The 15,155-nt window shown below is 42.4% G+C and overlaps 1 protein-coding gene across 3 annotated transcripts in view; it reads left to right on the plus strand.

Annotated features, from left to right (window-relative positions):
- Window positions 1-1,195: 1,195 nt before the first annotated feature.
- The window catches only part of TM9SF4 (transmembrane 9 superfamily member 4), a 50,145-nt gene continuing 36,185 nt past the window's right edge, over window positions 1,196-15,155 (plus strand). Inside the window, exon 1 of one of the 3 annotated variants that reach the window (XM_076011020.1) lies at window positions 1,196-1,385. In XM_076011020.1, the coding sequence (XP_075867135.1) occupies window positions 1,278-1,385 (108 nt within the window). In that variant the 5' untranslated portion in view covers window positions 1,196-1,277. The remainder of the gene's footprint in view (window positions 1,386-15,155) is intronic. The other 2 variants (XM_012754986.2, XM_012754985.2) reach the window with 2 other exon arrangements.

Genomic DNA, 15,155 nt, shown 5'->3' on the forward strand with positions numbered 1-15,155 from the left:
CTGAGCCCAGGAGTTTGAGGTTGCTGTGAGCTAGGCTGATGCTACAGCACTCACTCTAGCCTGGGCAACAAAGCGAGACTCTGTCTCAAAAAAAAAAAAAAAAAAAAAAGCAAAGGTGGACTGATCAAGAGCAAAGGTCATGGCAACAATTTTGGGGGATGCTCAAGGCATTCTGCATGTTGAGTTTCTGGAGGGTCGAAGAACGATAACATCTGTTTATTACGAGAATGTTTGAGAAAGTTTGCCAGAGCTTTAGCAGAAGAATGCCTGGGAAAGCTTCATCAGAGAGTCCTTCTCCACGGTGACAATGTTCCTGCTCATTCCTCTCATCAAACAATGGGTAATTTTGTGAGAGTTTTGATGGGAAATCATTAGCCCTCCACCTTACAGTCCTAATTTTGCTCATTCTGACTTCTTTTTGTTTCCTAATTTTAAAAAATCTTTAAAGGAAACGTTCTTTAGTTAATATTGTAAAAAAGACTGCATCGACATGGTTAAATTCCTAGGACCCTCACTTCTTTAGGGATGTACTAAATGGCTGGTATCATCACTTACAAAAGTGTCTTGAACTTCATAGAGATTTTGTTGAGAAATAAAGCTTATACTTTATTTTTATCTTTTAATTCCACTTTTCCACTAGTGGGACTTTTTGAAGTCCCCTCATGCTGCTTTTCATTCATTCATTTAATAGTGTATTGTATTGGGGACCTACCATATTCCCAAAGGAATCTACAAAAGCATATACTGACAACTATTTATTGACTACATGCTACGTAATATTGTGTCACTGAATCCTCACCATAAGCCTATGGTGACAGTAAAATAATCCTCTCCCCATTTTACAGATGAGAATGAGGCTCAGCAAGGTTAAATAAAAGACAGGGTCTACCCTCATAGAGATTAAAGTCTATTAGAAGGGATACAGGATACTTAAGTAAATAATTAAATATATAATTACAAATTTTTCTAGGAGTTAGGCTGCTATTGGAGCCCATGCCTACCCCTCTCCCTCAAATCAAGGTATCAGGTAACCCTGGCAACGGGTCTTCCTGCCAACAGTAAAGATGGCACCCAGAGAATAAGTGCGTTTCCACACACCCCTATTACCCACAATGCAGCGGTGTATGGGAAGAGCCGTCTCTGCCAGGAGCTAATATGGCTCCCATAGTTACACCGTTTTTTTCTCTTCACCTAATCAGCGACCTGACTGCCCAGACTAGGTTGTCAAGCAGAAGCTAAATCTCTTTTGCCCCTCTGCTGACTGCTACTACGGAGGGATGAAAGCCGGGCGACCACTTTGCGGTGTTAAACTCCGTAACCAGGGAAGCAGCACTTCCGCTGACGTCATCACGCCGACACGTGGATCCAAGATGGCGGCGGCGATGGTGAGTGAAGGAGACTCCGGGAACCGGAGCTGAAGCGGGGCCCTCCGGGGTATCCTAGGACCTTCCAGCACCTCATGCCTGGCCTTGAGCCACCTCCAGGAGCTCTGGCTCAGGCCTGAGGGCCATCTCTGATTGGGCTCGCCTCCCCCAAATTTCCCCTCCCCAGCCTTGGCCCCACACTCGAGCTTGTCAAGGCCCGGAGTTTTGCGGGAGGCGCCGTTTCGGAGGGAGGCCTCGGCTACTGCCTCCACCGTTTCCCATTCCTACTTTGGTCCCCGCCCCCTGTGACCCTGATTTTCCATTTTCGCTTCCCAGCCCTGGCCCTGCCGAAGAACCCCCCATTATTCCCACTCTCGCTCCTCCTCCTCACGTCCAGACGCTGCTTTCCCCGCCTCCCTGCCATCCTGACAAGTTCGCGGATGTGACCTCTCCGACTAGACTCCCAGCCTAAGCTCTGTTTTCACCTCCACCTACAACTGTCCCCTTCGCTCACCCCTCTTCACTGCCGCTACTCCAGAGCATGTCTTCACCTACCCCACCCCCATCTTCCATCCCTAGACTCTCCCCTATCCTTCCTGTCTTCTCTCAACTCCCTGCCTGTCTCCTAGGGACCTTTAATCTCATTGGTTCTCAAACTTTGCCTAAGAATCTCAGCTGTATGTGGGGAGGCATGTTAAAAAATGCAATTTCCTGAGCTCCACTCCCAAAGATTCTAATTATGTAGGGTTAGGTGATGTCCAGGAATCTGTACTTTAGTAAGCACTCCAGTGATTATGGTGAAGGTGGTCTGTGAACTAGGTTTTGAAAAACACTTTAGCCCCAGCTGGCTGCCTCCTCTTTCCATGCTCCTGCAAGGCCACACACACAGCTCCTTGGGGATGAAGGCTTATTATGATGAAGCTTGCTTGTTTGGATGAAGCCTCTTTGTGGATGAGGGTGGAGTTAAGAACTGTGCTTGGAAGGTGTTTCAGAACTTGCAGGCTCTTGGTACAGAACCCTAGAAGTAAATCTTTGAAGGACTGGCCTTTCTTCCAGAAGTTAAGCTTAAATTCTGCTTGTCAAGACACAGAACTAAAATTGGAGTCACTTAGTCCAAAATTATTTCCTGGATCTTCCTATATACAGCTTCCTCAGCAGATAAGTTCATCCTGGGAGTGAATGACAAAGAAGATACAGAGAAAAGAAAATGACACTTGCTTTAGCAAATGAAGATTCTTGTTTAAGTTCTTCAGAGTTGGTTTTCTCCAAACGGGTAGATTATTGACTGGTAACAGGTTTCCTTCTTTCTGTTAGCTGACTGATAACTTATCTTTTTTGTTTAATGAGGGGTTCCTTATTAGAACTTCAGAAGTCAGGTAAAAGATTTCACAGCCTTACCTAATTTCTGTGGTCTCAGACTTCAGTCTGAACCAGGAGTGGGGCAAATCTCAAAAGTGGTATGTTGAAACCCATTTGTTTTCGTACCACATTCAGAACAAGGATGGTGTAAGAACTTTACAGGAAGTCACACCCTCTCTTGCCATAGGCAAAAAGTTTATTAAAGTGGTATTTATAGCACTGTACTGGGAAATTCCTGCTTTGTTCAGAGATTAAGAGGTTGTAAGCTACCAATATGTATTTCTAGTACACAGCTATTTAATCAAATATTTGAGTGCCTTCTCTTCCAGCAACTAGGGATGTAGTTGTGAATTAGACGGTCATGGTTCTCTACCCTTGTGGAGCTTTTCTAGTCTGAAGAGACAGGCAATGAAGTAAATACATGAGCAAGATAATGTCACGAGTAAGTGCTATGAAGACAGCAAAGTGAAGTAATAGTTATTGGGGGTGACTGGGTGACACAACTACTTTGAATTGAGGGGTCAGAGAAGTCTTCTCAAAGAAGGTGACATGAGTTGAAACTTAATTGACAAGAAGGAACCAGCCAGGCAAAGAGTGTTCCAGGCAAAGGAAATGGCAAGTCTAAAGGGCTAAGGTGGGAGAGAGCTTGGTATGTTTGAGGTACACAAAAAAAGCAGGAGGGATTGAAGCATGGTGAGGGGTTGGAGGTAGGAGAGAATGATACAAAATGAAACTGGAGGGAGGCAAGAGCAACTGTATTTCTAGAAGCATTCCTGTAATAGGATTGGATTGTCATCTACAGTTTGCAGTCTGTGGATTGTGTTTTGAAATCCGTTAAGGCTTCTTCCCCTTCCCACCCCCTCAAGAACAATACCTTAGGGGAGCCAGCTTGTTCTTAGTCAGCAGAGAGGCCATGGAAAGGAGTTTGGATTGTATTCTAAGCACAGTGATTTACTGTTTGTTGTGCTGCCTGGGAATATTGTGCTATGCTTCCATGCTGAAAACAGTAACTGATTTCAAGAAACTGAGTGTGTAATGTATATGGTGACCCACAGAAGCCAGTTTAAAGGGTGCATATGACTGGGTGCAATGGCTCACACCTGTAATCCTAGCACTCTGAGGTGGGAGGATCACTTGAGCCTATAAGTTTGAGGTTGCAGTGAGCTATGATGATGCCACTGCATTCCAGCTCAGACCACAAAGTGAGACCTTGTCTCAAAAAAAAATAAAAGTCAGTGGAGGGGGGAGTGCATATGAGAAACTTCCTATTTGGTGCAATAGTGAAAACGCATAGAAGCAGTTTATTGCAGGAGTATGTAAGGGGCAAAGTTAAGTTACAGATAGATTTAAGTTTGGGCTGTGTCAGCACTTTATTACAGGGAAGTCAGAACAGTCCCCACACCCTCATACACACCCTCATTTCACAACCATTGGGAGTGGGGATGTGTAGATCTACTTTGGAGTGTATAGGTTTCTGAGGCAAGTCATACAACCAAAAAGGAACTGAGCTAGTGGACTCAGTGGCCGTGGGAACAGACAGGGATTTTGGTTGATTCTTTTGTTTTGAAAGTTAGGGTTGTGCAGCCTGAGCAAGAGCGAGACCCCATCTCTCCTATAGTTAGAAAGAAATTAATTGGCCAACTAATATATATAGAAAAAATTAGCCCTGCATGGTGGCACGTGCCTGTAGTCCCAGCTGCCCGGGAGGCTGAGGCAGCAGGATTGCTTGAGCCCAGGAGTTTGAGGTTGCTGCGAGCTAGGCTGACACCACGGCACTCACCCTAGCCTGGGCAACAAAGCGAGACTGTCTCGGGGAAAAAAAAAAAGAAAGTTAGGGTTGTGGCTACAAGTTTCAAGTGGTATTTATGGGTTTTTCCCTCCCTCCCTTTCCTTGGTGAATGGCTCTTCTCCCCCAAGGGTTGGGCTGCCATCCCCCAGGACTGTGTTAGCATAGTGTATGTTTCCTGAACCTGCAGGGCAAGACTTCTCCACCATAGAAGAAGACAGCCTGGGTAAACAAGTTCTTGATTTTCCTGCCTTCCTCCTTCCCTGGATTTAGACTGCTGCATAAAGTTAGAGGATAAGGAGTTCGTCTAGCTGAGTCTGAATTAAGAGGCAGGCACATATCTTTCTCTGTGGAAAATCGTTCTTGGGAATATTATTTTGTTGGAACTTGAGACATGTCCATTGAGTACATTTGTAAGCATCTCAGGAATCTAGAAACTTGATTTTGGAGAATCAAACTCTGTACTTTTTCACATATATCATTGTTCACACTGTTTTGTTTTTTTTATAAGGCTTTCACGCATGTTATCCTAGCACTCTAGGAGGCTGAGGCAGGTAGATCACTCAAGGTCAGGAGTTCAAAACCAGCCTGAGAAAGAGCAAGACTCTACTAAAATTAGAAAGAAATTAATTGGCCAAGTAAAAATATATAGAAAAAATTAGTTGAGCATGGTGGCACATGCCTGTAGTCATAGCTACTCGGGAGGCTGAGGCAGAAGGATTGCTTGAACCCAGGAGTTGGGGGTTGCTGTGAGCTAGGCTGACGCCACAGCACTCTAGCCTGGGCAACAGAGCCAGACTGTCTCTCAAAAAAAAAATATATAGGCAGGGCGCGGTGGCTCACGCCTGTAATCCTAGCTCTCTGGGAGGCCGAGGCGGGCGGATTGCTCGAGGTCAGGAGTTCGAAACCAGCCTGAGCAAGAGCCAGACCCTGTCTCTACTATAAATAGAAAGAAATTAATTGGCCAACTAATATATACAAAAAATTAGCCGGGCATGGTGGCGAATGCCTGTAGTCCCAGCTACTTGGGAGGCTGAGGCAGGAGGATTGCTTGAGCCAGGAGTTTGAGGTTGCTGTGAGCTAGGCTGACGCCACAGCACTCACTCTAGCCTGGGCAACAAAGCGAGACTCTGTCTCAAAAAAAAAAAAAAAATATATATATATATATATATAGCTTCTTAATAGATATAATTCATAGTTTTAAAGTTTACAGTTTATTGTGATTTAGTATATTCACAAGGTCATACAACCATCCCATTGTCTAATTCCAGAACATTTTCATCACCCCAAAAAGAAACATTAATAGTCACTCCCCACTCTTTCCTTCCCCTAACCCCTGGCAACCATTAATTTATTTTCTTTCTCTATGGATTTGCCTATTCTGGACATTACGTATAAAGGGAATTATATGTGGTCTTTTGTGCCTGGCTTCTTAGCATAATGTTTTCAAAGTTCATCCATGTTGTAGCATATATCAGTACTTCATTCCTTTTTATAGCTTAATATTCCATTGTATGGGTCTAACACAGTTTGTTTAGCCATTCATCAGTTAGTGGACATTTTGGATTATTTCCACTTTTTGGCTGTTATGTATAATGCTGCTGTGAACATTCATATGCCAGTTTTTGTATGTGAACATATGTTTTCCATTTTCTTGGGTATATACCTAGGAATGTAATTGTTAGGTCATTTCACACTGTTTTGAGGTTACTTGGATTTGATCCAGTCCAGAAGCAGCGAAATGGACTGAATGACACTGAGGTTCCTTTGAGCGGATGGAGGCAATGCCAGCCATTTCCCCCAGTGCCAGTCAAAAGCAGAGAACTGTTTTTAGTGGTGGAGTCTGATGCTAATCTTAGGGCAGCTAGATGGTAAAGTCCTGGAACGGGGGGGGGGGGGGGGGGCAAAGGCCTGGACTCTGCCACCAGTCTCGTGTGTGGGAAGTTGCTATTTCCTCTGGACCTCATGTATGAGTGGGCATTAGCTGATTGAAGAAGGAGCACTGGAGCAGGAGTCAGCAGCCTGAGCATGGTCTCAACACCTCCCTTGATTCACTGCATGGCCTGGGGCAAATTACTTTGGCTTTGTTGGTCTATTTTCCGAGTGTCATATATGAAATTAAGGTTTGGACTTGATGACTTGTAAATTCTAAGTTGAAAATTCTGTGGTTTAGAATACTTGCACTTAAGGTGACTTTTGCTAATATGCCTATAAAATCCAATTATTTTCCCCATGAGTATGGTCCCTGTGATCTTTCCAAGCTGCTGTCTTGTCTTGGTTGTGTTGTCCGATCTCTTGAACTGCCTCACCTGGCATATATTGTACAGGAGCCATGGTGTCCTTGGAGCTGAGGTGCCCACACCAGGCCTTGGTGTTTCTCTGAGGAGTCTCTCTAAAGGAGTACCCTTAATCCCCTTAGGAAGTACAAAGGAGGTAGAGTAGCATTAACTTGCTTCTTGGTTTCTGTTTTACAACTTGGACAAACGTTCTCCTTTGATCTTGGCATTAAAGAAGCGGGTCACAGAATGCTGGAGAAAGTTGAGTTTTGATCTCTGGGCACTGGCACGAAGGTGGGAAGGACCCAGGATGAGCAGGGCCATCTGGCCACAGATGAATAATAGGAGCCACCTACCACCTTCATACCTGCTTTGATCCCTGAACCATTTGCTGACACTAGTGTTTCCCAAATGGGGCATAGATGGGGACACCCAGGACTTCTCAATTCTGTCTCATTCCTCTTCATTACTTCCTTCTCTGCCTTCCTAACATGGTTTCTCACCTATGCCTTACTGCATTAAACTGACAGACCTCCCAGAGTTTGAAATCCTGGTCTTAGACTTAGAATCTGAGCTAGAACCCTAACTGTGACATTATGACTACTTTTGTGACTTTGGGCTGGTTTTGTGATTTGGGGCAAACTATTGCCCCTTTAAGCCTCAATTACCTTATTTAAAGTTTTTTATTATAGTAAACTGTACATAAAATTTACCATTTTAACCATACAGTTCAGTGACATTAAGTACATTCAGATTATTACGCAACTGAATGCAACCATTCATCTCCAGAACTTTTTCATCATCTCATACTGAATCAGTTTCCTTATTTTTGAAACAGGATGCTACTTTCCTCAAAGGAATGTTGTGATGATTAAATGAAATGTGAGATTGAGGCACAAAGAGGGTGCTCTGTAACTTTACTCCAAGGTTTGAAATCTGCCTGAGGTGAACTATCTAAGCCTGTTGCTTGGGCTAGCTGAGAGTTCTTTTATAAATACGCAGTGAGGAGAGGGAAGAACAGTGCATTTCTGCACTTTCTGGCCTCGAGGTGCCTGTTGCTTTGCAAGGGTGGTTATTAGTTTCACCTGGATTTCCACAGCCTGCTGCAGCTTTTTCCCTACTCCCAAATAACAGTTTTTGAGCCTTTTTATGAATCTCTCTGCTCTACAGCTACTGTGTTCTATGGGCTCTGAAGTAAGGGTACATTTTCAGAGTCTCCCGTGGCTGATTTGGCTTTGGGTTTTGTTTTTCGCTCTGTGAGTTCTCTAGCTCCATGGAGTTGCTTGGTAAGTGGTCTTTGGCTGTTATTAGCCTTCATTCATGTGTGATTGAATTCTTAGGGAGCTTTAACTGATTGGGTAATTGATTTCGGTTAACTGTTAGTAAACTGTACCCCCAAAGCCTTTTTCTTTCCTTCTTTTTTTTTTTTTTTTTTATAAAATGGGAGCAGTTACATAGTCTTAAAATGGTGACTGTATCTTTAAGAAAAAGAAGAATCTAGCCTCCTGTTAAGGAAGGTGCTGCTTTTGCCACAGGAAAAGCATGAAACAGGAACCAATAAGGCTATTCTGATGGGCCAGACTGGATTGCTATGTGACACTATTTATGGGAAAGGAGATTGCATGACATAGGGTTCCAGAAAAGAAAAAGTTAACTTCTGGTTACAGAGAAATGTGAGTGAATGAAATAATTTTCAGTTCTTAAGGGAAACTTCCTCTTTTCTTTGGAAGAAGTTAATTGTTCACACCTTGCAAACGGGGTGGAGGTAAATCTGGGGTGGTTAGGGTATTTTTTAGTCCTGGCAACCCTTCTTCATTGGGTGGCTCTTTAGAAGAGATTTTTCTGAATGCCTAACCCCCAAGAATAAAACAGGGACGGAAAGACCTTGATTCTTGTTTCTCTTGAGATTTATAACTTTCCAGGTCACCCATATCTTTGCCAGTGATGAAGTGTTAGATTACACCACAAAGGACTTCTAGATTGCCATCACCTTGTTCCTTGACAGGCTGCATTTGCCATCTCGTGACTTGGAAACCAAGTAGTAAAAGCAAAATGATGTTGAAAGGGCTGGTTCACATCCCTTAGGACTCCCACTCCTTTCATGGCTCAGAACATGCAAAAGATGTTACTAAACACTTAATTGACTTTTTAGACTGACCTTGACATGGGGATTACTGAGTTGATCAATTAAAAATTAAAGGAAGATATAAAGAAATTTCCAGATAAGCAGGTACTTTGCTACTCTTTACTTTCCTTACAGAAATGAACTGTGGGTCATACACCCATTATCAGGCTGTCAGCACTGTAGAGGGTAATGAAGTCATAGAATCACAAAAAGTTGGAACAATATCTAGTACAGGGGTCTTATCAAGGGCCCATAAACTTCTAGGTCCTTGATTCTCCTGGAAAGGTATGTCACATTCTGCGTATTGGAATATTTTTTTTCTGGGAACAGGGTCTCTAACTTTTATAACATTCTCAGAGGGCTTTGTGACACCATATCTAAAGTTAAGAATTACTGATCTGTCTGGTTACCAACCAGTCTAGTGCTAGAATCCCTTCTGTATCTATGTCATTACCTTATGTCTCCCACTTTCTGTAGCTCTTCGATGGAACTCATCCTAGTATTTTTAGAGGCACCCATTTCCTTCCCTTCTTAAAATATAAGTGTATTTATTTAGAATAAAGGTGATCCATGTACATGGAAAAAAGTTAGTATAAAAAAGCTATAAAATATTAAAACAAGCTATAAAATATTAAAACATAAAAAACATATAATTTTTATGTCAATTTTTAAAAAGCAGTAAAATGAAAAAGTCACCGGCCTACCCATAATCCATTAATCAGAGGTCTTTGATATTTTTATTACTTCTCTAGAACATTTTTATGCACTTTTATAAGTGTCTGGTTTTCAAAAACTTTATATTATTTAAATTTCCAACATACACAATAGTAGAAGAAATAGTATTGACTAACTCCCATTACCCATCACTGAGCTTCAACAATTATTATGTTGCCAAACTTGTTTCATCTATACTTCCCCCTAACTAGTTTTTTTCCCCTAGGTTTATTGAGGTATAATTTAATACCATAAAACCACCCACTGTAAGTGTATAGTTCATTGGATTTTAGTGAATGTATAGACTTGTGCAACCATCACCATAATGATACAGTGTTTTAGAATGTTTCATTGCTCCAGCAAGTTTCCTTACAGTCAAGGGATTGACAGTTGCAGTCAGTTCCTGTTCCCACAACTAGCTATAGCTGTCTCTATAGATTCGTCTTTTCTGGGCATTTCATGTAAGCAGAATCATACAACATATAGACTTTTTGCATTGGCTTCTTTTACTTAGCATAACATTTTTGAGGTTCAGCCCTGTTGTAATATATTGGTAGTTCGTTCCTTTTCATTGCTGAGTAGTATTTCATTGTATAGATGTACTACATTTTTTTTAATTCACTAATTGATGGGTGTTTGGAATGTTTGTAATTTTGGACTATTGTGATTAAAGTTGCTATCAACATTCACATACAAGTCTTCATATAGACATGTCTTTTTCTCTTGGGTAAATGCCTTAGAGTTGGAAATACTATCCAGTATGGTAAGTTTATGTTTAACTTTTTAAGATACTGCCAAACTTTCTAAAGTGGCTGTACCATTTTACATTGCCACCAGTTTCTCCACATCCTGGTCTATACTTGTCCCATTCCAGGAGGTATGTGGTGGTACCTCACAGTGGTTTTGGTTTGCATTTCCCTGTTAACATGTGCATTTTCTTATGTGCTTATTAGCCATTCTTACATCTTTGGTGAAATGGTCTAAACAAATCTTTTGTCCATTTTTTTTTTTTTTTTTTTAGACAGAGTCTCACTTTGTTGCCCAGACTAGAGTGAGTGCTGTGGCATCAGCCTAGCTCACAGCAACCTCAAACTCCTGGGCTCAAGCAATCCTTCTGCCTCAGCCTCCCGAGTAGCTGGGACTACAGGCATGCGCCACCATGCCCGGCTAAATTTTTCTATATATATTAGTTGGCCAATTAATTTCTTTCTATTTATAGTAGAGACGGGGTCTCGCTCTTGCTCAGGCTGGTTTCGAACTCCTGACCTCGAGCAATCCACCCACCTCGGCCTCCTAGAGTCCTAGGATTACAGAGGTGAGCTACTGTGCCCAGCCTTGTCCATTTTTTGATTGGATGGTCAGTCATTTTCTTATTGAGTTGTAAGTGCTCTTTATATATTCTGGATACAGATCTCTTATCAGATATATGATTTGCAAAGAATTTTCCTCTAGTTTGCAGCCTATCTTTTCATTTTCTTTTTTCTTTTTTTTTTTTTTTTTTTTGAGACAGAGTCTCACTTTGTTGCCCAGGCTAGAGTGAGTGCCGTGGCGTCAGCCTGGCTCACAGCAACCTCAATCTCCGGGGCTCAGCGATCCTACTGCCTCAGCCTCCCGAGTAGCTGGGACTACAGGCATGCGCCACCATGCCCGGCTAATTTTTTGTATATATATTTTTAGTTGGTCAATTAATTTATTTCTATTTTTGGTAGAGACGGGGTCTCGCTCAGGCTGGTTTCGAACTCCTGACCTTGAGCAATCCGCCCGCCTCGGCCTCCCAAAGTGCTAGGATTACAGGCGTGAGCCACCGCGCCCGGCCTTTTCATTTTCTTAATGATATCTTTGGAAGTGTAAAAGTTTTTAATTTTTATGAAATCTAATTTATTCACATTTTTGTGGACTGAACATTTGGTGTTGTATATAAGACATCTTTGCCTAACCCAGGATAACAAGAAGAGTTTCTCTTATTTTTTTTTCCTATGTTTTTTAGGTTTACCCTTTCGATTTAGGTCTATGATCCATTTTGACTTAATTTGTGTATATGGTCTGAGGTTCCGTGTGTATGTGGCTCCCAAATTGTCCAAAAACCATTTGTTGAAAAGACTATCCTCTCCCTATTGAATTGCCTTGACAGCTTTGTTGAAAATCGATTTGCTGTAAATATAAAGATTTATTTTTAAAGTTTAGATATTCTGGGTCCTTTGTATTTCCATATAAATTTTAGAGTCAATTTGTCAGTTTCTACAAAAAAGCTGCTAGAATTTTAATAGGGATTGCATTGACTCTGTAGATCAATTTGGGGAGAAGTGACATCCTAACTTTATTGAGTCTTCCAATCCATTAACATGGAAAGTCTCCCCAATTACTTAGATTTTTTTTTTTTGAGACAGTCTCACTTTGTTGCCCAAGCTAGAGTGAGTGCCCTGGCGTCAGCCTAGCTCACAGCAACCTCAATCTCCTGGACTCAACCAATCCTACTGCCTCAGCCTCCCGAGTAGCTGAGACTACAGGCATGCGCCACCATGCCTGGCTAATTTTTTTTTCTATATATATTAGTTGGCCAATTAATTTCTTTCTCTTTATAGTAGAGGCGGGGTCTCGCTCTTGCTCAGGATGGTTTCAAACTCCTGACCTCGAGCAATCCGCCTGCCTCGGCCTCCCAGAGTGCTAGGATTACAGGTGTGAGTCACTGCGCCCGGCCCCCAATTACTTAGATTTTATTTCATTTTTCTTAGCAGTGTTTCATAACCTTCAGTATATAAATGCTTTTTAAAAATTTGTTTCTAAGGCCGGGCGCTGTGGCTCACGCCTGTAATCCTAGCTCTTGGGAGGCCGAGGCGGGCGGATTGCTCAAGGTCAGGAGTTCAAAACCAGCCTGAGCAAGAGCAAGACCCCGTCTCTACTATAAATAGAAAGAAATTAATTGGCCAACTGATATATATATAAAAAATCAGCCGGGCGTGGTGGCGCATGCCTGTAGTCCCAGCTACCTGGGAGGCTGAGGCAGAAGGATCACTCGAGCCCAGGAGTTTGAGGTTGCTGTGAGCTAGGCTGACGCCACGGCACTCACTCTAGCCTGGGCAACAAAGTGAGACTCTGTCTCAAAAAAAAAAAAAAAAAAAAAAAATTTGTTTCTATATAAGCCAGGCCATGGTGGCTCATGCCTGTAATCCTAGTACTCTGGGAGGCTGAGGGAGGAGGATCACTTGAACTCAGGAGTTCGAGACCAATAGGGAGCAATAGGGAGACCCGGTCTCTACTAAAAATAGAAAAATTAGCCCGGCATCTTGTAGTCCCAGCTACTTGGAAGGCTGAGGCAGGAGGATTGCTTGAGCCCCGGAGCTCGAGACCAGCCTAGACAACATAGCAAGACTCCATCTATACAAAAAATTTAAAAATTAGCTGGAGCATGGTAGCCATGCCTGTAGTCTTAGCACCTCGGGAAGCTGAGACAGGAGGATCACTTGAGCCCAGGAGTTCTAGGCTGTGGTGACCTATGATTATGCCATTGAACTCCAGCCTGACAGCAGAGGGAGACTCTGTCTCTAAAAAATTCTTTTAAAAAGTAGTTGGTGAACTATTTTCTGTACTGGTAATACATGGGCTTTGGGCTCAGATTGCCTGGTACAAACCCTAAGTCAGCCAGGTTAAACCCTGCTTAGTTGCCTCTCTAAGTCTCACTTTCCTCATCTGTGAAATGGGAATAATAAGAGTCCCTATCTCATAGGATTATTGTAAAGATTGAGTTATTACATGAAAAGGACCTAGAAATGTGCTGTACATATAATCAGCATTCAGTAAATGTTAGCCACTTTATCAACATCATGTTATAGTGTCCTGTTATAATGCAGCTCTCCTGCTTGAAAAGAGCCTACCTGTTCCTCCATACTCTGACTTCCATGGCCTTGAGCAAGTTATGTTACCTCTGGGTCTCAGAGTAACTGAGGCATCTACAAAACTAGTGACAAAAATCTCCCTGTAGTTGTAGTTGTGAGAATGGCACAAATCAGTGGAAAGTGCTTGGCACAACACAGGGACTCAGAAAGTGGTAAATGGAAGGAAGGGACCGTGTCTGCCACAATGCCTTGTACTTAGGTGACTCTGGCTTCTTGCTGCTTTTTAGTGTGGTTTTCCCACTAGGGTATTATCCTCGTTGTTGTGTCTTTTGTTTTTGTTTTTTATTTGTGTGCTTGCTCCATTGGTTTGACAGGCGGGGATACTCACCACTATACTAATGAGGACGGTGGTCCATTGGTTTGAGACTTTGGAACAAACGTGTATTGAAGTCTTTCAGGATTTGCTTTTCATTCCTCTGCAAGCTGTGCTTCTCAGGGAGCCCTCGTGTTCCCCAGGGTGGTGTCTTTGAGCGAAGTCTAGAGGATTCTGTTTCAGTAGAAAGTAGAACTGAAGTAACTTCTTAGATTTAATTGGCTTGATAACCAGAGGAGATTGTAATCCTCTGCCCTGGCTTCAGATAACCTATCAGATAAGGCAAAAAGGTCTCGTGTCTGGCTTCCTAGGAGGAGAAATTCAGACCACATGCTGTTCCAACAAATCCTACCTTATATATAAGGGTAGTGGCTTACAGGTTAATAAGTGTTGTCAGAGGTATGTTCTCTTTTGAGCTCCACTTCTACTATATGAGTCTGTCTTAATCAAGGAGGACACAGAGCTCAGCAAAGTTGTGTTCCCAAAGCTGCACAGCTGAGGGGTAGGATCCAACTCCCTGCATTTATTTTGGGCCCCCAAGCTTATGCTTTCTCCAGTATATGACAGCTGCCCCCCTATTGATTGTCAGGGTGTAGTTTTAAACCTACTCATAGAGAAATGTAGGCCTACCACCCTCCTCCTAAGGGGTTTGTATCATGTAGGGTAATCACTTCTACCTGAGCAGTGGTTCTTTTCTCTGACTGCACTTTCAGGATGTCTAGAGCAGTGATCCTTAAACTTTAACTTGGGGAACTTGCTGAGATGCAGGTTCGGATTCACTATTCTAGAAAGGGGCCTGAGATTCTGCATCTTTTTAATAAGCTTCCAGGTATTGGTGATGCTGCTTCCCACAGAACTCACTTTGAGCAGCAAGGATCTAGATATCTTTTTAAAATACTGACACCAGAGCCCTATCTCTCAGAGATTCTGACTTATAATTGGTTAGGGTAACCAGTAGTCTAGGATGAGGGCTTGACATTGGTATTTTTTAAAGCTCCCCAGTGAATTGAGAACCACTGTCCTAGACATACAAATATGGTTTAGGGGTTAGATGTTCTCAGGGATTCTCAACATAGGTTCTTGGACACATGGAAAGGTGGGAGGTGTCAAGAACTTAAATGTGAGGAATTTTTATTTTTAATCAGGTTCTCAAGGGGATACAGCAAAGACTAATATTAAACCTATGTATGAGTAGATGGTTTCATATTTTCATAGATCAGAAGTTGGTTGGTGCTTATTATTAATTTGCTTGAGAAGGATTTGAGTTCCCCCATCAACAAAGCCAGACAAGCGATTAGTGCAGGTTAACTCACCATTAGGAGTGT

Source organism: Microcebus murinus, chromosome 16, assembly GCF_040939455.1.
Source record: "Microcebus murinus isolate Inina chromosome 16, M.murinus_Inina_mat1.0, whole genome shotgun sequence".
In the NCBI taxonomy this organism is placed as follows: domain Eukaryota; kingdom Metazoa; phylum Chordata; class Mammalia; order Primates; family Cheirogaleidae; genus Microcebus; species Microcebus murinus.